This window comes from Fusarium pseudograminearum, chromosome 1 (genome assembly GCF_000303195.2).
Source record: "Fusarium pseudograminearum CS3096 chromosome 1, whole genome shotgun sequence".
Taxonomy (NCBI): Eukaryota; Fungi; Ascomycota; class Sordariomycetes; order Hypocreales; family Nectriaceae; genus Fusarium; species Fusarium pseudograminearum.
Window position 1 is genome coordinate 3,168,311 of NC_031951.1, and position 21,241 is coordinate 3,189,551.

At 49.6% G+C, this 21,241-nt stretch overlaps 10 protein-coding genes across 10 annotated transcripts, besides 3 other annotated features; 5 read left to right on the forward strand and 5 right to left on the reverse strand.

The window, feature by feature from the left end:
- Window positions 1-84: 84 nt before the first annotated feature.
- FPSE_01485 (uncharacterized protein) lies at window positions 85-1,277 on the forward strand (the record flags this gene model as incomplete). The annotated part of the gene is made up of 4 exons (XM_009254605.1): window positions 85-414; window positions 466-599; window positions 649-825; window positions 881-1,277. 4 exons carry the CDS (start codon window positions 85-87, stop codon window positions 1,275-1,277), a joined length of 1,038 nt encoding a protein of 345 aa, XP_009252880.1.
- Window positions 1,278-3,572: 2,295 nt separating this feature from the next.
- Window positions 3,573-3,600: a microsatellite.
- Window positions 3,601-3,607: 7 nt separating this feature from the next.
- On the forward strand, window positions 3,608-6,511 carry FPSE_01486 (uncharacterized protein; the record flags this gene model as incomplete). Its single annotated transcript, XM_009254606.1, has 3 exons — window positions 3,608-3,936; window positions 4,513-4,782; window positions 5,062-6,511. The coding sequence occupies 3 exons, from the start codon at window positions 3,608-3,610 to the stop codon at window positions 6,509-6,511; spliced, it is 2,049 nt and encodes a 682-aa protein (XP_009252881.1).
- A 464-nt stretch (window positions 6,512-6,975) lies between these two features.
- Window positions 6,976-7,884, reverse strand: FPSE_01487 (uncharacterized protein; the record flags this gene model as incomplete). Its single annotated transcript, XM_009254607.1, has 1 exon — window positions 6,976-7,884. The coding sequence occupies one exon, from the start codon at window positions 7,882-7,884 to the stop codon at window positions 6,976-6,978; it is 909 nt and encodes a 302-aa protein (XP_009252882.1).
- A 782-nt stretch (window positions 7,885-8,666) lies between these two features.
- FPSE_01488 (uncharacterized protein) lies at window positions 8,667-9,642 on the reverse strand (the record flags this gene model as incomplete). The annotated part of the gene is made up of 2 exons (XM_009254608.1): window positions 8,667-9,549; window positions 9,605-9,642. 2 exons carry the CDS (start codon window positions 9,640-9,642, stop codon window positions 8,667-8,669), a joined length of 921 nt encoding a protein of 306 aa, XP_009252883.1.
- Window positions 9,643-11,755: 2,113 nt separating this feature from the next.
- Window positions 11,756-13,082, forward strand: FPSE_01489 (uncharacterized protein; the record flags this gene model as incomplete). Its single annotated transcript, XM_009254609.1, has 5 exons — window positions 11,756-11,920; window positions 11,979-12,083; window positions 12,139-12,515; window positions 12,573-12,640; window positions 12,700-13,082. 5 exons carry the CDS (start codon window positions 11,756-11,758, stop codon window positions 13,080-13,082), a joined length of 1,098 nt encoding a protein of 365 aa, XP_009252884.1.
- A 235-nt stretch (window positions 13,083-13,317) lies between these two features.
- Window positions 13,318-14,556, reverse strand: FPSE_01490 (uncharacterized protein; the record flags this gene model as incomplete). The annotated part of the gene is made up of 1 exon (XM_009254610.1): window positions 13,318-14,556. One exon carries the CDS (start codon window positions 14,554-14,556, stop codon window positions 13,318-13,320), a length of 1,239 nt encoding a protein of 412 aa, XP_009252885.1.
- Window positions 14,557-15,365: 809 nt separating this feature from the next.
- Window positions 15,366-16,677, forward strand: FPSE_01491 (uncharacterized protein; the record flags this gene model as incomplete). The annotated part of the gene is made up of 2 exons (XM_009254611.1): window positions 15,366-15,488; window positions 15,550-16,677. 2 exons carry the CDS (start codon window positions 15,366-15,368, stop codon window positions 16,675-16,677), a joined length of 1,251 nt encoding a protein of 416 aa, XP_009252886.1.
- A 328-nt stretch (window positions 16,678-17,005) lies between these two features.
- On the reverse strand, window positions 17,006-17,648 carry FPSE_01492 (uncharacterized protein; the record flags this gene model as incomplete). The annotated part of the gene is made up of 2 exons (XM_009254612.1): window positions 17,006-17,262; window positions 17,324-17,648. 2 exons carry the CDS (start codon window positions 17,646-17,648, stop codon window positions 17,006-17,008), a joined length of 582 nt encoding a protein of 193 aa, XP_009252887.1.
- Window positions 17,649-18,034: 386 nt separating this feature from the next.
- FPSE_01493 (uncharacterized protein) lies at window positions 18,035-18,495 on the reverse strand (the record flags this gene model as incomplete). Its single annotated transcript, XM_009254613.1, has 2 exons — window positions 18,035-18,192; window positions 18,270-18,495. The coding sequence occupies 2 exons, from the start codon at window positions 18,493-18,495 to the stop codon at window positions 18,035-18,037; spliced, it is 384 nt and encodes a 127-aa protein (XP_009252888.1).
- Window positions 18,496-18,936: 441 nt separating this feature from the next.
- Window positions 18,937-20,539, forward strand: FPSE_01494 (uncharacterized protein; the record flags this gene model as incomplete). The annotated part of the gene is made up of 3 exons (XM_009254614.1): window positions 18,937-19,452; window positions 19,509-20,116; window positions 20,167-20,539. The coding sequence occupies 3 exons, from the start codon at window positions 18,937-18,939 to the stop codon at window positions 20,537-20,539; spliced, it is 1,497 nt and encodes a 498-aa protein (XP_009252889.1).
- Window positions 19,234-19,310: a mobile genetic element.
- Window positions 20,321-20,476: a microsatellite.
- Window positions 20,540-21,241: the final 702 nt, after the last annotated feature.

Below are 21,241 nucleotides of genomic sequence, written 5' to 3' on the forward strand. Positions count from 1 at the left end.
TATAAGTATAACGTTCGCCTAAGGAAGAAAGCGTTGCATACTCCTCGTTCTACTCTTGACGAAGAAACTCATTGTCACATAATCATGTCAACTCCCAAAGGCACTGTGCTGGTTACCGGTACCAATGGAGGACTTGGTTCCGCCATTATCACTGATATACTTCACAAGCCCGAGTTGGCGAGTAATTATACAGGGCTGTACACTGTCAGAAAAGCAGCAACGGCAACTCGACTCCAGAAGATTTTGAGTGCAGCTTCAAAGTCTCACAAACACGATGTTATCGATATGGATCTCAGCTCACTGGCCAGCGTCAAGGCGACGGCAGCTGAGATCAACCGTCGAGTAGCTGCTGGAGACTTGCCTCCTATCAGGGTTCTTATCCTCAACGCCGGGTATCAAGATCACGAACAAATTGTAAGCCATGTCTCTATAAGCCTTGACGTTCTGAGATGCTTATTCCCATAGACCATGACGGACGATGGCTACGAGACTACCTGGCAAGTGAATTACTTGGCCAACCAACTCCTGGTTCTCCTTCTACTTCAGAGTATGGATAAAGAGAAGAGTAGGATACTCATCATTGGGAGCTGGTCCCATGAGTGAGTCAATACGAACAGGCAGGTTTTCCCAAGCTAACGAAAGCAACAGCATTGATGATTCGCGTAACAACCTGGGCGGCGCGGCCTGTTATGAGGGTTATGATAGCCTCTTTCCTGGTCCAGATGAGCTCGCCAAGGGTAAATGGAGTAGGCCAGACACTGGCGGAGGGTGGCTTACTGGCTTTCGACGATATGGAGCAAGCAAGTTGTGTGCCGTGATGCTCATGTAAGTCACACATATATTCGTCAATTGAACATTGAACTGACCCATCGACCTCCAGGCATGAGCTAGTGAACCGTCTCGCCCAAGATCCGCAACTGTCCAATATCACAGTAACCGGCCTAGACCCAGGTGCTATGGGTTCTGACCTCGTCCGAAGAGGTAGTTCTCTCATGTATAATACCATTAAGATCGCCCTCCCGATTGTTTCTCCTCTTCTTGTCTGGTACAACCCCAACGGACCTTATCGTCCCCTGTATAAAAGCGCTGCGGATGCAGTCCGCCTGTCTTTTGAAACAGAGGCCCCAAAGGGCAGATTGCTGTATTCGAATGGCACGGATGAACTTGAGACGGGAAAAGAAGCAAGAGATGAAGTCAAAAGAAGATCCTTGTGGGTCTATGGGTTGGAAGCGGCTCAAATTAAGCAAGGAGATACGATTTTACAAGACTGGCAGTAAACAGACAAGTCAAAGAGTTTGCTGGACCATGAATGGGTGCAGGTCTGGACCTTAGTATTGTCAGAGTTTAGCTTTTATTTATATGATTGATTATTGTGACTTGAAGTCGGAAATTAAGCCAAGACAAGATACTTGACAAATGACGAGGACCTATACTCTGTCTAACACGGCATATTGCTTTTTCTATACATGGGCCATAAGCCGGAATCACTTTTGAGAATGGAAATATTCTCCGGTATATATACTATATATATAGTAGTAGCGTGCGGATAGTCGGATCTGGACATGGACTTAACGCATTGATGTACTAAGAAGAGGACAAAGTTTATTGTTATTACGATCTGTTGACCCGCTACAGGGACTCGGATAACTCAAAATCTCCTGATGGCTTTCTATTAGGAACAAATAGAACAACTTACGCGAGCAGCGGTAACAGCGGTAGAATACGGGTCCAACGGGATTGTCGACAAGGGGATGTTGTCCAAGACTAGGACCAGGGTTGTTCATAGGGCTTCGACTTTAGCTGAGAAAGGAATATCGCTGCTCGATTTAGGCGGCCTCACGACGAGAAGAAGGAACAAATTCCTAAACAGAACAAGTTACAGAAGTCTGGCACCTAGGTAATTAGCGATACCTCATTAACAACCTGTCGATTATCTACTAATTCTGGCCCGAACGAACTTGTGGCTTACAGACTAACAGGCAGGAAACGACTGGGTTGTTGTTTCTTTTTCTGCTTTGAAAGGATCCACTTGGCGTTGAACGCTGAAAGGCACAGAAGGTGCCCCCAGTTTCACACAAATCTACATGCGTACTTGCTCTACTTTAAGAGGACCCGTAGTGGTCCCCTGAGAGAATCTGAAACAGGCTGGGACCAGGGACAGTATCCCAAATGGGAAAGATGTCTTTCAAGGTCCAGTCGATCCTGCCAAGATACAAGTTTTTGGAAATGGAAGCTTTTACCATCCGACAGGTGATACAGTAGCTTGAACTTTAGCCTGTGACAGAGTGAAGATCACTCCTGATTCTGGTGAACAAGCAGGGTATCTTTCATCTGATCTTTTCTCAATCACCGAGTCACTGCACATCTGAGCGACTTATTTTACTTATTTGATTACAAAAAACCTACTTAAAATTTGGAACAAAACAAACATTTAGACATAGGTAGTTAACTCATTGGGTAGTTTGTCTTGGTGCCTCTTTTGGTTAAAACAGGGCAAACTGGCGCTTGATGGGCGACTAATTCTAATGTCAGTACTCCGTAGTGTGCTCGCGGCTCATCTGAGCCAGTCAAACTACATGGCCATACTCTAATCGCCGCAACTCTGGCGCCTGTACATCCAACAACCGTGTCTGACCTCCATACTTTGCGCCCTGGCCACAGCCCCAGAGTGTTCAAAGGAAAACACGAACCAGCGAGTGGGCGGTTTCTCTTATAGTGTCGGTCACAAGACCAGCCTAACGATGCTCGCTCGGTTGGCTGTCTGTCGAGGACCACAAATCTGGCGAGACCGTTGTATTGCCGTATCCCTGTCTCATTTCATCTAGAGGCGCCAACAAACCGAATTCGAATTGGTTGGCGCTGAATTGAATGCAAGCACCGGGCCTGAAATTAATACACCACCCGAGCGAGTACAGTGGACTCCAGCTAACTGGAGACCAGGCCAGCCGCTAGCCAACCGTCATCGTTGCGAAGATTCTCATTAAAGAACCCCAGGTCAACATCTTCCTTGTTGACAAGGAATCACATCCCCGTTGGCCTTTTTCTCCCTCTCTTATCTGTTGAGCTTGGTTCTCTTTTTTCTTCTTTTTTCCCCCTCCTTCTTCTCACTCCAGTCCACATTCCTTTGTTTACTTGCTTGCCTGTTTGTTCGTGCGTTCGCGCAATTCATCATTCTCTTGCTCGACCTTCGACTTTGGTTTGGAGCTGGACTCGTGCCTCCAGTACACGACTTGTCAATTCTTCTTTTTTCTCTCTCTTATACTCATCCCTTCCAATAATCACACGGACCCTTCTTACATTCATTCAGCCCCGGCTTCTAAAAGGCCTTCGTCTGATTCAGGTCCCCACTGTCAGCACTTATACCATTCAGCATTCCCAAACCAGATCTCGTGCCCAAGCTAAAGCTGAAGCTGAAGGCATTTGGATGGATATTGGAGGACTACGCCAAAAAAAAATAATCGCCAAACTAACTATAAACAATACTGCACTACAGTAGCGCCCAGCACGAGGCACTCTCTGGCCACTCATTCCCCACGAACGTCTCAATATCAGCCAAGGCCAACAGTGGCTGACACTGCGCTGCATTGCACTGCACTGCACGACAAAGATGCCTGCCATGTGGGACACCTTCAAAACTGGCAATGGCCCCAGTCTTCACCAGCAACCACCTCAAGAACTCAAGAACCGTCCATTCCTTCGCCAGAATCGCAGCTCTTCCAGCGGACTGCCACAGAGTCGATCGACCTCGAGCGCCCACAGCAATCAAACCGCCAATTCAAACAAGTCCCGTGACGACATTTACGAAAGCCAAACCCATCTTCACGACGAGTTCGAAAACCGACTCAACGGACTTGGCATTCAAAACGGTCCTTTCAGATACGAGATTCGCCGTGGCAAGACAGTCCGAACACCAGACATCTCGGGTCCACCACGTCTGTAAGTGCTACCTTGCTTTCATATACTTGCTTCTTTTTTCGAATTTATTGTTCATCACCTATTCAACAACTGCCTTTCCCGATTCGAACAAACCGTTCCTTCCGTCAGCCACGTCAGACAAGCCGTTAGACATTTAGCCGACTCAGCCGTCGGTGCAGCGATGTTACCTGCATCCACCACATGTCTTGTATACATGTACCATGTAACAAAGCGACGAAGGCATTCAGTCTTCCCCTAATAGTCGACGATCGGCAACTACTGGAGTCGTTCGTCATGCAATACGTGTGCTCGAGATCGACAATCCTGTAGTCAAGTGCATGATACCAAGCCAATTTGGGGTTTCAGTCTACTCGAACCGACTGCGCACGCAACCTCGAGTGATGAGTCGATATGCACCTTATTATGCCGGCTTCGAGGCATCTCACCAGCAATGCCTCAATCCTGATGCCATAGTCGCTGACGCTTTTGCGTGTCTTTTTTCTCTTCCGCACTTTCCATATCACCACTTAATATCTTAAATGGCATTAACAACAACGTATTCGCACCTGACTAACATGTTTCTTCTTTCCTTCACAGTTCCCCTGTCCTCGGATCTGACGATATCCGAGTGAAACCTCCTCGAAATCCGCAACAACTTCAAGGCGAGGACGACTCTCCCTGGCGTCCTGCCTCCTCCATCTACACCAACGAAGACGTCCAAGACCGAAGAAGCAGTCGTCACTCCCGTTATTTACAATATTTGAAGCCATCTCACTCAAAGGTTCCTGCCACAGACATGTATGGGCGTCCTATGGGCGTCGAGATCTCGCCCCCAAGCTCTCCCGAGTTTGATGCTAGACAATACAAGTGAGTCCATCTCCTAATTTCGAGCCTTCTTTTGGCAATCTTTACACGTTCTTGGGCACACCGTTTGCTTTGATACACCAACCTTGGTTTTTGCTCTTTTGAAAGTACAGTCAATTTTGGCATTCGAGTATCGAAAACTCTCAGTTCTCCGTTCCAAGATCAGACACTTCCTGTGTTCATTCCTGTTCGGTTCCTACTACTATCGCACGCCGTGCTTTCACACAATATGAGAGTCCTTCGGTTCAGAATTAAATCGCTAATCCGATGCCTTGCTTGCAGGCCAAACTCACAAGATGTCTCTCCAATCGACGACTCTCCCAACCCATCTCAGTTGAATCTTCTTGGAGAACGCCGATTAACACCCTCTCAATCACAAGCGCAGCTTCGTAGCCAAATACCGCAAATGCGTCGTGATAAGCCAACGAGCCCTGGCCTTTCTTCACAACTTCGAACCACCAAATCCACCGATGAGCTCACGGATGCTAGTAAGCCATGGGAAAACATGCACCCGTCATATTACGGCAGTCAAAAACCATTCGGATCCACAACCATTGTCACCGGTGGGCAGCAAAGCAACACTTCTCCGTCACTTGGACAGCGGATCCGAAAGTTTGCCAGAGCGAAGCCCGAGCCTTTCGACACTAGGCCACCATGGAATGGAGCAAGTGGACGTGCACCCATGATTGATCCAGTCCGGGATGATCCATCAGTTGCTCCATTGAGCTTGCGGCGCAAGGCCAGTAAGCGGATTGCACTTAGTGGTGGTGTCAAGCCTGAAACACATAGCGGCAATGCTGGAACAGTTCGACAACACGTCCCCTCACGGCCCGCCCAGAGGTCCAACGAGACTTATAAAACACCATCACCCGAACTTGTTTCGCACTCTTATCCTAGCCCTCCAAATACTGGCTCGCCGCCGCCGTCTCAGCCCGCCATGTCACAAACCGCGACATCTATGCTCACGCCAAACATGGTGCCTGATCAGATGAAGGCCATAAGAAGGAAGCCTTCCCCCTCCACGCACAACCCTCATTCTTCTTGGTCGAGTTCCGTCTACTCAGCAATTACCGAGAACACGATCATCGGCGACAAGTCACTCCTCAACCCAGTTGAACCGGCAGGACTATCCACACCAGAAGATCCTTGGGCGCAGCCTGCATCTCGTTTCAGTGTTACAACTTGCAACACAGCTGCTGCCAAGTCACCAGTTGTGCCTGACGAAGAAGAGCGACCAGATACACCGAAGCAAGCCCCCTCAGTGATGGATCGTAGGAGACCAGTACCAGGCGGAGACAACTTCAGAAGAGCTTCCAACGTACCAATCGTCATCTCAATGAAGTCGGCTTCACCATCGAATGAGCATTTTGACTCGAACGTTTCCACCGACAAGGCACTTCCACCTGCACCGCCTGAGCTTCAATCCGCACATGATCGTGTAGCGTACCTCACTGCTCGACTCGATAGTCTAGCACATAGACGCAACAACATCAACAAGAGTATCAAGCAGATGACGGAGTTGATGCCCACCGACAGAATTTTGTCGAGCACAGAAGTGATGCGTAAGCGCGAGATTGAGAAGAAGAAGGTTGAGGGGCTCAAGGAAGAGTTGGCCGAGATTCAAAGAGAAGAGCATGACTTGGGTCTCAAGCTCTACAGGGCTAACAAGCGTGCTGAGAGAGAGGCGGCCTTTGAGCCTTCCACCCTTTGGGTCAGGCGTGTCACGTCTTGAGGGACTTTTAACGGATATAAATTATGGGTTCGAGATATAGTATCCCTGGTGAATAAGCAAGGCGTTGATGAGACATGCATAGCATATGGAGTCGGTTTTTTTTTTTTGTTTCTATTCGGTTTTTCTTCTTCTGTTCTCTTCTCTTTAACAAACCCTGAGTCACAGGTTCTGGACTGCCTATTGTACGAAGAACATATTCTTTGACTGTTTCGGGACATATTACAATAGATCATTGTTGAACGATAATACATAAAATTCACTTATGTTCTCCATTTTGGTCAGCCACCTTTGAACACACTTGTTTTGTACGAACATTGTTTCTCCTCTGTACGATTAATAGTAAAAGCAAATACCCATCGCCCAAAACCATGTATGGATATATCCTCCGTCTGGTATCATGCCCACCCACTCTATCATGCCCATGCTGCCCTTTGCACAATCTCAAAGCAATGTTCTCATCCTTCTTACCATAGTGACCTTCTGACCACTGATTGTGGTGGTCTCGGCCCATCACAACGTCCTTCCCAACACTTTTGACAGTAGTCCCCAACTCCGTCCTCCTCTAAAGCAGTGATACAAGCACACTCCTCAATAAGATAGTGCCGGCAGAAAAGATAGGCCCCGGTACGCGGTGGCTGCGGGGGAACTTGATCTTTGTTCGATTCCGAAGCCAAAAGGTTACGCACACCACTGACGAGCTGCTCCGAGAAAGACCGCTTACTGGTTTCGGACATGGAAATGTGTCGATGAGACCCTGTGTTTTCCTGTTCGTCTTCTAACGAAGAGGGATCTGAGTCGGGGAGACGAGGGAACGAGACGAGATCACTGGGGTTGGCGTGCACTGCCGGTGGACCGATGTAGTTTCCTGCTTCATCGTAGTGATCCGACGGATACGTCTGGCGAAGATTGCGTCCACCGTGGGAGGCAGAGTACGTCCTTCGGTTCTGGTAGCTTATGGCATAGCGACCTGGCTGGCTGAAGTTCCCAGAGTAGGAGTTTCTCTGGTGCTGGTATGGAGAGCTTCCGGGAAGATCATTCCCGGGCTGGGAGTCTCTTCTTACAGATCCATCGGCGTGGGTATGGGATCCTCCCTGGTTAGAAGGGATAGGCCTGGGTTGCAAAGAGCCATGCAGATGGTTGGCCGTGGTGTAGTATGTCCCGTGAGGACTAGGACCTTCGAGCTCGTAGTCGCTGAGATCGCAGGAGCCTTCTTCGTTGAACTCGTCCGAGTCTGCGATGGAGACATTGCCCGGCAGGACTGAGCTGTGGGTGTAAGTAATGCCGCTCTTAGAAGACGCATATATATGCGTATCGACATCGGCGTCGCATCCAGCCTGGACATGCGAGGCACTTGTGGTGCGCCTATGAGCCATGGCTGCTCTGATCTCTCTCCCGGAGGCCTATCTCTCTCTATTAGTTCCTACGATCGGGGCCAGGGAAAACTTACCTTTTTGTTGTTTCTGTCTTGACCTCTTTGTAGGAGAAGGCCGATTGTTTTTGTTTCTCACTCCCCTTTGTCGTGCAAATGTCTTTCGGTAGTTGTTGACCAAAAGCTAAAGAATTGATCACGAGAAGGTATCTTGTCGTACAGGTTACGTTACCAGTGATGTATAATGTTTTGCTTTTGACAAGGGATGCTGTGTGTGTTTTGACGAGAAAGGGGAAAGGGAGTCTGACTTGAGAAACAGAGTATTTTATATACTGATTTCGGCCAGATGATAGCAACATCGTGTACAGGAGTTTGGATAGTCCATTTGTCGGTTCAGTGCATTGTTCCGCTGAATGATGGGTGGTATCTGAATGGGTGTTCTTTTTTGTGCTATGCGAGGGTGATGTCCTTGATGGGACAAGGACAGGGGCCACGAGGACAAGCGCTCGCTCAGTTCCGTCGCAAGAGAGGAGAAGAGTAAATAAAGAAGTGAACAAGGTCGGAAGGACATGTTCGGATGTAATAGTGGTAACGACAGTGGTTCGCTGTATTTATTTAGGTTGTTCAGAAGGGATTGTCAGTCACTGAATGAGGCAAACATGGAGGTTGTGCTACAAGACATTTGTTTATTTCGTCTGGGATCCTGTCCTACAGAACATAGTAATAGCCCAGCAGCTGTGGATCAGGGAACCTCATTTATCCTCTTCAACTTTTGTTCTCTAGTTGCTAACGGTTCATGAGTGTGATGGTGTATGTGTATGTATTCACAAGCCTCCCCTTGACGGAGGAAGTGGCAGGCTCTGTCTTTGCTCTGATGCGGCGTATGCTGAACATCTGAACACCAGTCTGATGGGGAACTTCAGGGTCCGGATGTTGGGTTTTGACGAAGCGAAAGTTGAGCGAGATCTTGAACGGGTGGTTCGGCTGTCCGATGATAACACGAGCGGTGTCATGCCAGTACATCTGGTTTACTTCACGACCCTTGACCACGCTGTCCTCTGGGCCGAAGACGACTGGTTCGTGCTTGTCATTCCCGATTTCGAATTTGAGCTTGATGCAAGTCGCGGCGCCGTAGGCGACTAGATAACTCCGGTTTGTCTCTTGAAAAGGAAACACGTCTTTTGGATAGATGCCGAAGTCGGGATTCCACTCATGTTCAACGCCACCAGGGCCGATGCGAAGATTGACGGTAGTACTACCGTTCTGAGCAAGGTTCGGATAGGGGAATCCGGAACCGACAACAGCGTGGTAGTGGTTCACCGGCTGAGCAGCGGTAGAGTGGTGAGGGAAGAAGATATTCTGCAGTCCATCTTCATCGGTCCAGTCAGGAAGCTTTGACATGTCGAGCTTGGTCTTGTCTGCTGCATTAACTTCATTGAAGATGTAGACAGAGTACTCTGTCGTGGGGATGTCGTCGATGAGCGTCTCAACCAGGATGCATCTCGCGCTAGGATAGATCCCTTTGTGCCTCTCCATGTCATATTGGAGCATGGGTTCTTTGAAATCCTTGGGAGGGCCGCGGCTGTATGCGGAGTAGACGGAGAGAGTGCGAGCCTTTACGGATGTAGCATCTGATACTGGAGACAACAGCTCGCCCGTCTCGCCAGCGCTTCATGGTGGTTAGTGATGGTGATGATGAGTTGGATTTGTGGTTGATCACTTACACTCGGTCCCAGACCGGCAGCCGAGTATTGTCTTCCATACTCTTTGATGTAGTATGAATGATCAGTTGGTAATGATGTTTTCATTGGAGTTGCGATGTGTCTTTTGTATCATAACTTTGGACTTGAGTATGAAGCTCGTGGATAACAAACGGGCAGCAGTATGGCACTGCACGCCAACGCGAAAACGGTCAGTCGGACATTAGATGATATTATGTCAAATCGCCCAGGGGTTTGTAAGAGTAAGTCTTGGTAAGAAAAACATTCATTTTCGTTTGTCTACAGCGCTGAGAAAAGAAAGTCAAGTCGAGCTGTTTGTTATTCGGTTTGAATAGGTCAGGCGTTACAGTACTCAACAAACGAACCTACCCTATGACGATAGCGATAAATTATTATTTAGGCACACGACCTAATAGAAGCTCTACTGGGTAGCAGAAAAGTTGACCTTCTCAGTCTTAGGTTACAAAAATAAATAGCCTAAAGAGCATAGTCTAAGTAGCATAAGCTGATCTACTAATTTCGTCTCTTATGCTTCCAGCGGCCAATTTTTCTGATACCCTGAGGAAGCTGCAAGTTAATCAACATCCACTATGACTGGCCCAGTATAGCCCTACTGACTATCCTAGCTACCCCTGACTTCTGGTATGGAACTATTTGGTTCCGTGTTTGATATCTGACAGCAGCTCCATTCTCGGATACTGTGATCTCCTCATTCCATTCTATTATTTTCTCCGCTCATCTCCTGTCACAAAAGAAGCATGTACTGTAATTTGTAGATCTGTAAACAAACCGGCGCCTCCGGGTTGACGGACCTGACAATGGTGGACCTGATGTGACAGGTCCTGTTGTGGGGAGTGGGGAAAAGATGCAAGGAGGGAGGGTATCATTGAGTGCTGAAAGTAGCAACTTCAGCGAATTTGTGTTGGCCCTTCTACACGATCAAGCACTGCATCTCGGCTGGTTTCAAGATGAATATGTGCTGTACTATCTCTCAGAGTATGTTCCATGTGTATTCTTCCGTTACAGCTTTCGAAAGATTTGCTAAATACGAACATTGCAGACAATGCAGTAGAAAAGTGCGCATACATTTCTTATGATCTACGTTACATGCACTTATATGCCATATCTTGCATGAATGTGACATGAGATAGCCTCAAAGAACCGAAAACTTGGTTTCTGGAAACTTGTCAAAGCTTAGCAAGGTTGGGCTTATTTTTCTTCTTTTCTTCTAATTCTTTGGACCGATTACTCAGATTCCGATCGATCTCGCTACCTAGTGTTCTGCTGATCCGTTGCGTCGTACTGAGTATGTTTGCTTTTCCCTGGAGCTTTGTCTCTGGATCCTGGTACTCAGCACTCAGCTGTAACAGCCAGCAGAGCTAATGTCTCACTTGGAGGCTGCAGCAAAAGAAAGCGCAAGTCACGATTGGCTGGAATCCTAGGCAGTCTGATGGATACTGTAGTTCCTGCATACATGGTGCAAATGAGAGAGAGAGAGAAAGCCAGAGCCTTTCGCATGAAACCATTGAGTGAGCTGCAGAGAAAAAAGAAATATACACACACTTGGTATTAACACCACAGTAACGCGCCCCCGGCTGTGATAAATGCCGTCACTAAATAGCCAAGATGCTATAATTCTATTCGTTCAGGAACCTATCTTTTCAATAAAAAATCCATACGATCTTATTCAGGGCTCAATACCCCGGCTGATGTCCAATATCCATATCAACTACCACTCTTCAACAAAACAAAAAAACAATTCCACGGGCATACCGATACAGCATGTTTTACTGTATCACACACCTCAGCTGTCATCCCAGCCCAGCCCAGCCAGCCCGTCAAATTTATAATTGGGTATTCTTAATCTATCGTGGACCGTATCAACCCCCCTGTACAAAAGCAACGAGAATACAGAATTTCATCCCAACGAGCCAAGCCAGGCCATGGCCATGCGGATCCTCTCAGAGATACCAAGGCTGAAGAGAGCCTCCCTTCTTTACTTACTTATATCTAACGTGCATCTCCAGATCTGTCTCGACTCTCAAACTTGGTGTCTTGCAATGTTACATGTCACTATATAATACAACAAAACACAACACTACAGTACACACTGTCACATTTCTTTAATCACATTTACTACCTTAATTGCCTACAATGGCTTCGGAGTTTACGTCAACCGAGAGCAACGCGATGCAGGTTTATGCTCCAAGCATTGTTTTCTTTCTTGTCACACCTCTTTTCATAGTTTTCCGATTCTGGAGTCGCATAACACGGAGAACGGGGCTAGGCTGGGATGACATGACCATTATAATATCTTTTGTAAGTGTTTTACCACTAGAGCTCTTCACAAGAGATTATACTAACAACCATGATTCAGTCATGTGCTGTGGCTGTTCAGACCATCATGATGGTTGCATGCAATTATGGCTTTGGCCAACATATCAAGACACTGGCCACAAGCGACAAGATAATATCACTCAAGGTACATACCATATTTAGCAACAAAAAAGTCTCTTCAGTATACTAACACGAATTAGCTATACTATATTGCCCAGATCTTCTACAAACTCACCATGAACCTGGCCAAGATCTCAATGCTCCTCCTCTACCTCCGCATCTTCGTCCACAGATGGTTCCGCAGGTGTTGCTTTACCCTCATGGGTCTTGTCACCTGTTACATGATAGCCTCAGTAACCCTGTCTATCCTGCAATGCTATCCCATCAGCGGCGCCTGGGACAAGTCGATGCCCCCCACTTGCATCGACCTGGAAAAGTTCTGGCTCGCAAACGCTGGCTTCTCTATCGCGACAGACACTCTGATATTGATGCTTCCCATGCACCCTATCTGCACTAGCAAACTGTCGGTCGCTCAAAAGAGAGGACTCATCATGCTTCTCGCTACGGGTGGTGGTCTGTAAGTGAAACTCCAAGTCAAACAAACAGAAAAACATTTAAACTAATGCCTGTCCAGTGTCATCACAACGTCTATCGTGCGCACGACAACTCTCTCATTCACAGCCAAAACTCCCGATACAACTTGTATGTTTCCCCGTTTTACATCGCAACGCATGCTTTACCAGTACTGACACTCTTCTTAGTCAACATCAGTTCCACCATGTGGTCTATCATCGAACAAAACCTAGCCATCATCTGCACATGCCTACCAATGTGTCGCCTTCCCATCGCCACCCGCTTCCCACTTTGGGTCTCCGAGTCAGAGTTAACAGCACCTGATGTCTCCCAACCTGCCGACCCATCCAAACGTCAGACTAGACGGTGGAGTCCTTACACCGGACCCAGGAACGTACAAGGGATCACGCGAAGCATAGTCATCACCAGCGACGAAATGAGCGACGAACTCACGTTGGATCCCGTGGAGAGAACTTTCACCATGTCGACACTGTCGAGCGATATTGGTGCGATACGGAAGATTGTTGAGTATGAAATCACATTCGAGACTGCATCCGAAGCCGAACCCTAGTTGCATTGCACATGGCTAGGGTCTTACTGGCTTAAGGACCGATCCCATCCATACGAACTGCTAGACGCAGAACATTTCCTTTGTTTAATTGTTTTATGGGTATTTTATGTTGATTCAAAAGCGAAGCGAGGCGAAGCGTGTACCAAGGGTTCATTACAAGGCATTTAGACTTTCAAAATTTCTTTTGTACAGATATGATATACATTTTAGATAGGCAGCCAAGGACAATGTGGGATTAGCTCATGCCCTCCATAAATTCAACACGATCAAGAATCATCTGACGGTATCCCATGTACTCCTTGAGACCCTCCCACTCAGGTCCAGACTCCTCTCCGTGCCTCCAAGGTTCCTTGAATCCCCAGGCACATGCAATCTTGTCCATTGCCGCTCGCTCCTCTTCTCTCATCCACCGGGTTCGTAGCGGTGTACCGGGTGCCCAAGTCACACGCCTCATCTGGTCCTTGTTACTCAGCTTGGCAATCATTCCCATCGATCCCACAACCATGAAGTATCCGGAAATACCAGCAATGCCAATTCCCGTTGCCGTCGTGATATCCATAGTGTTCTGCCAGTATGTGGCATATGCGGTTGCGAGGCCAAAGATGCCAAAGGGGAGGGTACCTAGAGCGATGGCAGGAGTAGTGGCGTTCTTGATGAGCTTCTGACGCTTAAATGCGGGAAGACTGAATGAAGCCTCTACAATGCCCAGAGCTGCGTCCAGGTGCTTGGAATCAATGGCAGTCTGCAAAGCCATATCGGCAACGTCCTTCTCAATGGCCTTGACTGCAGCATTGGGATTTGACGCCGCATATTGGACTACACCATTCTTTACCACAGGCTTCTTTTTGGTCGCATACATCTCGAACACCGCAGGGAGCGACTCGGGTCGACCTAGTGAGGACTGGATGGCGACGTAAAGCTCAAGGAAAGCGGGTGTGATCTCAACATTGGGCTGTGAAATGATAGAGTACGCCGAGTATGAAATCTTCTTGACGCTATCAGCCAGTCCCGCATCCATGGTGTTCGGTCTCTGGCCAGTCCGCTCTGCTCCCAATTCCATGAGCTTTGACGTTGATGCCCTTGATTGAGCCTCAGCTCTGTGGATCTGCGGTTGAAGAGCCTGAGCAGCCTTGAGGCATGTCTCGAGGGCCGCAGTCGTCAATTGCTTCGCTGGGATGCCATCTGTCGCAAGAAATTTCTTTTTTGTGCTTTCCACGATGTTTGCCAGTTGTGTAGGGTCGGTCAGCTGTCTGGGGACTTTCTCCGCATCGGCAGGCTGGATGTTGAGGTCAGGATATGTCGAAGATGTCGCAGCCCATCGTTTACTCGACCCTCTAATCGCAGGCTTTCGACTATGACGGACAGTGGCTAGGAGAACTCCGCTGACAAAGGCTTGGTTGGCAATTGTAGGCGCTGGTGTGAAAGCGCATCGATAGCAGGCGTTGCCAATTTGACGAGCGGGTAGACGAGACATTGTGAGTGATTCGGTGCGGTGATTCCGATACTCATGTGATTTTGACCCCAGTCGTTTATCTTTCCCTTGTTGCCTGCCTGCGTCGTTCCCTCAAGCAAAATTTCTCCCCGTCTCAGTTGTCGTTGATGCTATTCAGAGACTAGGCCGACTCTGAATTTCGCAAGTCATGATACGCGAGCGGGAGGACCCACATGTCAGTGAGTGACAAACGTTGATAGGTCCCTCAATAAGAGTGAACGGATTGGTAATGACATAATTCCTCGACTGTATGAGTTGGCCATTGACTCAATTACAAGTCCAAGGAGTATCCATGGATATCAGAACAGCTGAATAGACTCATCATGCGTACCAGGCACGGATCCTCAGAGAAACCAGTCGTTATGACTCTTTAAGCTCTATCTTCAAGGAACTTGGGCACTAGAACAAAGCGGGGCGCAGCCCAGCGTGTCCACTGTAGGGGAAGTAGCGGTGCTGCCTTCCATCTTCTGCGGGCAGCGTCAGCGTTCCATTGGCCATGACGAAACATGATGTGGCTCTTGCCTTTGGATATCCGATCCCAACTGATTCAGCATTCCAGGGTACAACTTCAACCTCCTTATATCTGATCCTTGGCTGGGCCTTACTTACTACTGCTGCCTCGCTTGGCTGCGCTGCGCTGTAGACTCTTATATATCACCCAGGATCCGGACACTCCACCGTTTTAGTCCGAGGTCCCCGAATCGCCTAGCTCTCATTCATCCTACCGACGACATCTGAACTTATTCGCGACACCACGCTCGAGGTTTCCAACGTCACAAACCACCTTCGCGATGCCTCCTCCACCTCCTCCACCCCCTCCGCCGCCGCCTGGTGGTATGGGCGGTCCTCCTCTTCCGCCTCCACCTCCCCCAGGGGGCCTTCCTGGACGTCCACCAGCAGGAGCAGGTAACAGAGTATGTCCGCCCATGGCGAAGGCCTGCGCCAGTTTGAACAGAAACTGACAACACCTCCCAGGGCGCTCTTCTGACAGATATTCACAAAGGCAGAGCACTCAAGAAAGCTGTCACCAACGATCGTTCAGCACCCGTAGTTGGGAAAGTGTCCGACTCCTCCGCCGGCCCCCCTATTGGCGGCGCACCTCCTGTTCCAAAAATCGGTGGTGCTCCTCCTGTTCCCGGCCTGGCACCGTCAGTTCCTGGAAGTCGGGCAAGGAGTAACAGCGACCAAGGATCTCGCGACTCAGCCGCAACTACAGATGCCGTGCCGCAGTTGGGTGGATTATTCGCGGGGGGAATGCCCAAGTTGAAGAAGAGAGGAGGAGGTGTAGATACAGGCGCCCAATCCGAGTCTTCTTATCGATCCGATTCTGAAATCATCTCCTCCGCGCCCAGGCCTCCTGCTGCGTCTGCGCCGAGACCGCCTTCAGCTGCTGCACCAGCAATCCCTGGACGCGGACCTCCAGTGCTGCCTCCAGGAGGAGCAGCAGGCTTCAGGAAGACAACGCCGATGGGATCCAAACCTCCGCCTCCCCCTATAGGAAAGAAGCCGCCTCCACTGCCGACATCGCGGAAGCCCTCATCTATGTCGCTGCCACCCTCCGCATCTTCGCCGAACTTGGTACCTTCGGCACCCCCTCCTCCACCACCTCCAAGTCACGCACCGGCCGCTCCTCCTCCACCTCCTCCATCTGCGGCACCACCACCTCCTAGTCAATCCCCAGGATCTCGGTCTTCGGTACCACCGCCGCCTCCTCCACCCGGAGCAAACCATGCGACATCATCTCTTGCTGCGCAAGCTACCCTTCGTGCTGCTGGTCAAGCATCACCAAATGCTGCACCTCCTCCCCCTCCAGCAAGCGCGCCTTCGCCTCCACCACCAACGACACGTTCCCGAGGCTCCTCTCTTCGCCATTCCATGTTGGATCCAAGCATGTTCACTTTGACAGCAAACGGAGGAAAGTCACCAAGCCCCACGCATTCGCCTTCGCAAGCACCTGGCGGGGGACACATTGAGATCAATGACCCCAGGTGGCAGTTCAAGGATGAAGGTCTGTTCCCAAAGCCCAGAGATTTCGTAGGGGGAACAAGAAGATACCGGGCAGGAAGAGGAAGTAGTATTCCCTTGGATCTGAGTGCCCTCTGAAAATGGAAGAGTTTAAAAATGGAATTTGCGCCATTGAACAGTTTATTCCCCAAGCTGTGTTCATGATTACACGAGCAGCATGACAATTCTGAAAGGTTTGGATATGCCAAGTTACATATAACTATAAACAATATAAATAAATATTATACCGTTGAATCAGTAAGCTAAGCTGGCTAGCTGGGTAAAAGGGAGAGCTAGCCACGGCCATAGTGAATATGTGGTTTAGTGGTTTCATTGATATTCAGAATACCATATATAAGGCAAATATAGTACACTCGAGTCAAGTACTCCTCCAAATATTGTACATTTATAAATGGCCATTTTAAGCTTACATAGACTTAAGGTAGTTGGTCTCCTTAATCTTGGCCTTTCTCTCCTTTCGCATCGCCCTCTTAAGCTCTTCTCGCTTTTGCGCAGCCTCGACGTTGTGTTCGACACCCTGGTTCTCCTCGCCGAGAATGTTGACAGACTGATGCTGGATGGGGATCTTGGGAGCTAGGGCCTCAAGGTTGCCTTCGGCCAATAGCTTGGCTTCATGAGCTTTTTGACGCTTTGCTGCCAATTTTCTTTGCTTCTTAGATTTTGCTGTAGAGGTTGTTAGCGAAACTGATTGACATAGATACCATGAGGTATCGTAATAACGTACAGAACTCGTCTCCAGCGTCTGCGTCTGCTGCATCAGCATCCTTCTTCTTCACATCCAAGCAACTCCATAGCCACTCCGGATACTCGTCGTCGTGTTTCGCAACAGGGTCCTGTCCAGCCTTGGTGTAGTTTAATCCGCTAAGGATAGTTCCGGGTGCACATGATGATCGTGGGGCAGGAGCATCCTTGAGGGCCTCGCCAGGTGCTGTGACAGGTGTCGAAAGCGTGGGCTCGGCGTATCGGAAAGGCGTCGTTGTCGTGAATTGACGAAGAATTGGCTGAGAGCGCCGCAGGGCGGTGGCGCGTATGCACCGAGTGCAGAACATGATGGTTGCCGGTGGATGTTGGTAGTCGGAGTGTGACAAGGCTCAAGATTCTGGAGAAATTTTGGAGGTGCGAGATGTGGAGAGCCAATGGGAAGTCAAACAACCTCTAGTTGTCAGCCTCGCCCCGAAAGCCCGCGCAAGCTCAAACGACTTATATAATTGGATCCAATGTGCATAGACTGTGCAGTTTCTTTATGGGTTCTTTTTCATTTCATTTATCCCTGATATATACACAGTCATACAAGGCTAAGGTGGTCATTACACCTTTTATAGCAAGCCGAGCTGGTCACAATCATGTTGTGATATCAAGGCTAAAAGGTCCTTTTCGTTTAGATAACCAAATCCCGCTCACTTCCATCCCAAGCCGTGACTCAAAATCATATCCCTTACGAAGAGAATCGATCGCGGTTCATCTTGGCGATCTTGTCGCTTGTGTGGACCTTGGCCGCCAGGTCAAGATCATGTTCCTTCTGATCGACGTAGTTTTGTTGCAAGAACTTAGTGCCCTTGATCTTGTTTGACTTGAGCAATTGAAGATATCGCTCTATTTGTCATTGTCAGTTGATAACCCAGGGCGCAGTTTCGAGACCTCGGTAGAGCTCCATATGCGGCCAAACTAACCTCGGAGGTGGCCGCAGTTCTCGAGGTGGTTGACACCCTCACGAACGTAGCACTTGTTCAGCTCCTCGCCAACAAGTCGGGTCATCATGGCACCGACCCATTGTTCCCGGATGAGGGCATCCTCGGCAGCCTTGAAGGCCTTGGTATCATCGTAGTCGACGCCGTTAAAGGTGGGAGCGACAGTAGGCTTCTGGGCCTTGAATTGCTCGGACTCGGGAGTAGGCATTGTGAACTGGATTGGGCTTCGTCGGCTTGTAAACTCGGTTTCTAAAATGGAGCGTGGGACGGCGCGCAAGGCTGACAATGGACACAATCGATATCGGCGTCTTGATAATTACGTCCGAGTAGCTTGAAGCTCAACCTAAGATGTCCAATGACAGGCGACCTGATTTCTCAGGCAAGCACGGACCCGCTTCCACCACCACCACCTTCCCTGTCAGTCGCAAACTTGTCACCGCCTTTGGTTGACCCACCATTTTGACGGCAAAAAAAAAAAAAAAAACTCTGTCGCGCATACCAGAGCCAGCCTCCAGCTTAAAACCCAGTGCCGGTCGCATTAGAATTCCTCTTTCTGCATCCGCCCTCTTCCCATCATTCTTCCTGTCTAATCATTCTGCTTAGACACTACATCTTCCTTATCCCTCTTCTACCTTAATACATAATCACAATGGCTAAGTCTACCACAAAGGAGAGCAAGAAGGCCAAGGTCGCTGAGCCTCTCAGCACCGTCAAGGCTGGAAAGGTTTCCAAGTCCTCCAAGAAGGAGGTTGCTAAGCCTGCCAAGAAGGTCACCAAGGAGAAGGACTCTAAGAAGAGCAAGAAGAAGGTCGAGTCTTCTTCCGAGTCCGAGTCTGAGAGCGAGTCTGAGGCTTCCGCTTCCGACTCCGACTCTTCTTCCTCCTCCGAGGAGAAGCCTGCCCCCAAGAAGGCCACCAAGGCCAAGGCTGCCCCCGTCAAGAAGGCCGAGTCTTCTGACTCTTCCGACTCCGAGTCTGACTCCAAGTCTGACTCTTCTGACTCTGACTCCGACAGTGAGTCCGAGGAGGAGAAGCCCGCTGCCAAGGCTGTCAAGACCAACGGCACTGCTAAGGCTGCTCCCGCTAAGAAGGCTGAGTCTTCTGACTCTGACTCCGACTCTGACTCCGAGAGCGAGGAGGAGAAGCCTGCCGCTAAGGCTGAGAAGGTTCGTTTACATAAACTTTATCTGGTTATACTTCATTATACTAACATGTTAAACAGAAGGCCGCTTCTTCTGACGATTCCGATGACTCTGACGACTCTGACAACGACTCTGATGACTCCGACAGCAGCGACTCCGATGAGGAGGCTGGTGCCAAGGTCGAGAAGACCGAGGAGCCCTCCAAGAAGCGCAAGGCTGAGGATGATGGTGATGCTGATGCCAAGAAGGCCAAGTCTGATGAGCCCACTACCCTCTTCGCCGGCAGCCTGTCCTGGTCTATCGACGACAACGCCCTCTACGAGGCCTTCAAGCACATTGAGGGTCTTGCCAACGCCCGTGTCATGACTGAGAAGGGTACTGGCCGCAGCCGTGGCTTCGGTTACGTTGACTTCAACGATGCCGCCTCTTGCACCAAGGCTTACGAGACCATGAACGGTACCGAGCTTGAGGGTCGTGCCATCAACCTTGACTATGCCAACGCTCGCCCTGCTGAGGCCAACCCTGCCGCCCGCGCTGCCGACCGTGCTCAGCGTCACGGTGACACTGTCAGCCCCGAGAGCGACACTCTCTTCGTCGGTAACCTTCCTTTCGACGTTGACCAGGACAGCGTCCGCGCTTTCTTCGAGGAGGTCGCTGCTGTTGCTAGCGTTCGCCTTCCTACCGACCCGTAAGTTATCTTGTTCTCATCGATAAGCTCATTGTACTGACTCTCAACAGTGACAGCGGTAACCTCAAGGGTTTCGGTTACGTCAGCTTCAGCTCCGTTGAGGAAGCCAAGCAGGTCTTCGAGGCCAAGAACGGCGCCCCTATCGGTAACGGTCGCATGTCCCGCGCCGTCCGCCTGGACTACGCTAGCAGCAAGCCTCAGCAGGGAGGTGGCGGCGGCGGCTTCGGCGGTGGCCGTGGTGGTGGCCGTGGTGGCGGTCGCGGTGGTTTCGGAGGACGTGGTGGTGGTCGCGGAGGTGGCGGCGGCTTCGGCGGTCGAGGAGGTGGTGGTCGTGGTGGCCGCGGCGGTGGCCGTGGTGGCTTCGGTACTGGTGCTAACAGCACGCCTACTACCTTCTCTGGCTCTAAGATCTCTTTCGATTAAGCGCGGGTTGATGCGCAACAGTTGCGGACCGAGGGCTTATGGCGGGTTTTCCAACAAGTGGGCTTTTGTGGGCTGTCGATTCAACACAAGTTAAAACTCCATCGTGGAGCAGTGGGCTTTGAGAATATGCTTCATGCGTGAAGCATTGATAGACCTGGGGGCTATTTCACTTGGGACCGTGGGCTCGTGGCATCTTACAAAGGCACCCTCGCCGGTGCCTGTGGCTTTTTGACGTTGGCTTTTGATCGTCTGTTTACACGATGGACAGACACCACGTGGGCTTCTGAGGGATTTGTTGACGGCTCTTTGGGAAGAGGCTCCCTTTGTCTTTGCAGACATTGCGGAGTGGACCAAGTCGGTTCTTGCGAATACTCTGAGGGTCCTGGGGGCTTTTCGAAACACGACCACTACGATGCCATTGCCTGTCCTCAGGCTTCAACTGGTGATGATCTCCTGCCTTTGATGTCTAGACCACCTTGATTTTTTATACCATGTATTTCGTACTCTGGAGTTGTTTTCATCGTTTGATGTTGGTGAGTATACCACTGCCGTTATTCTTTCGATTATGTAGCATCGGGATCCGTCCACTTCCCAGGTATAGGGGCGCAATAAAAGTTCGATCATGATTTCTTTCATATCAAAATTCTAAAATCTGAGTGTGCCTATTATTCGTGAATGTTGTGCAATCAAATGAGACGTCTT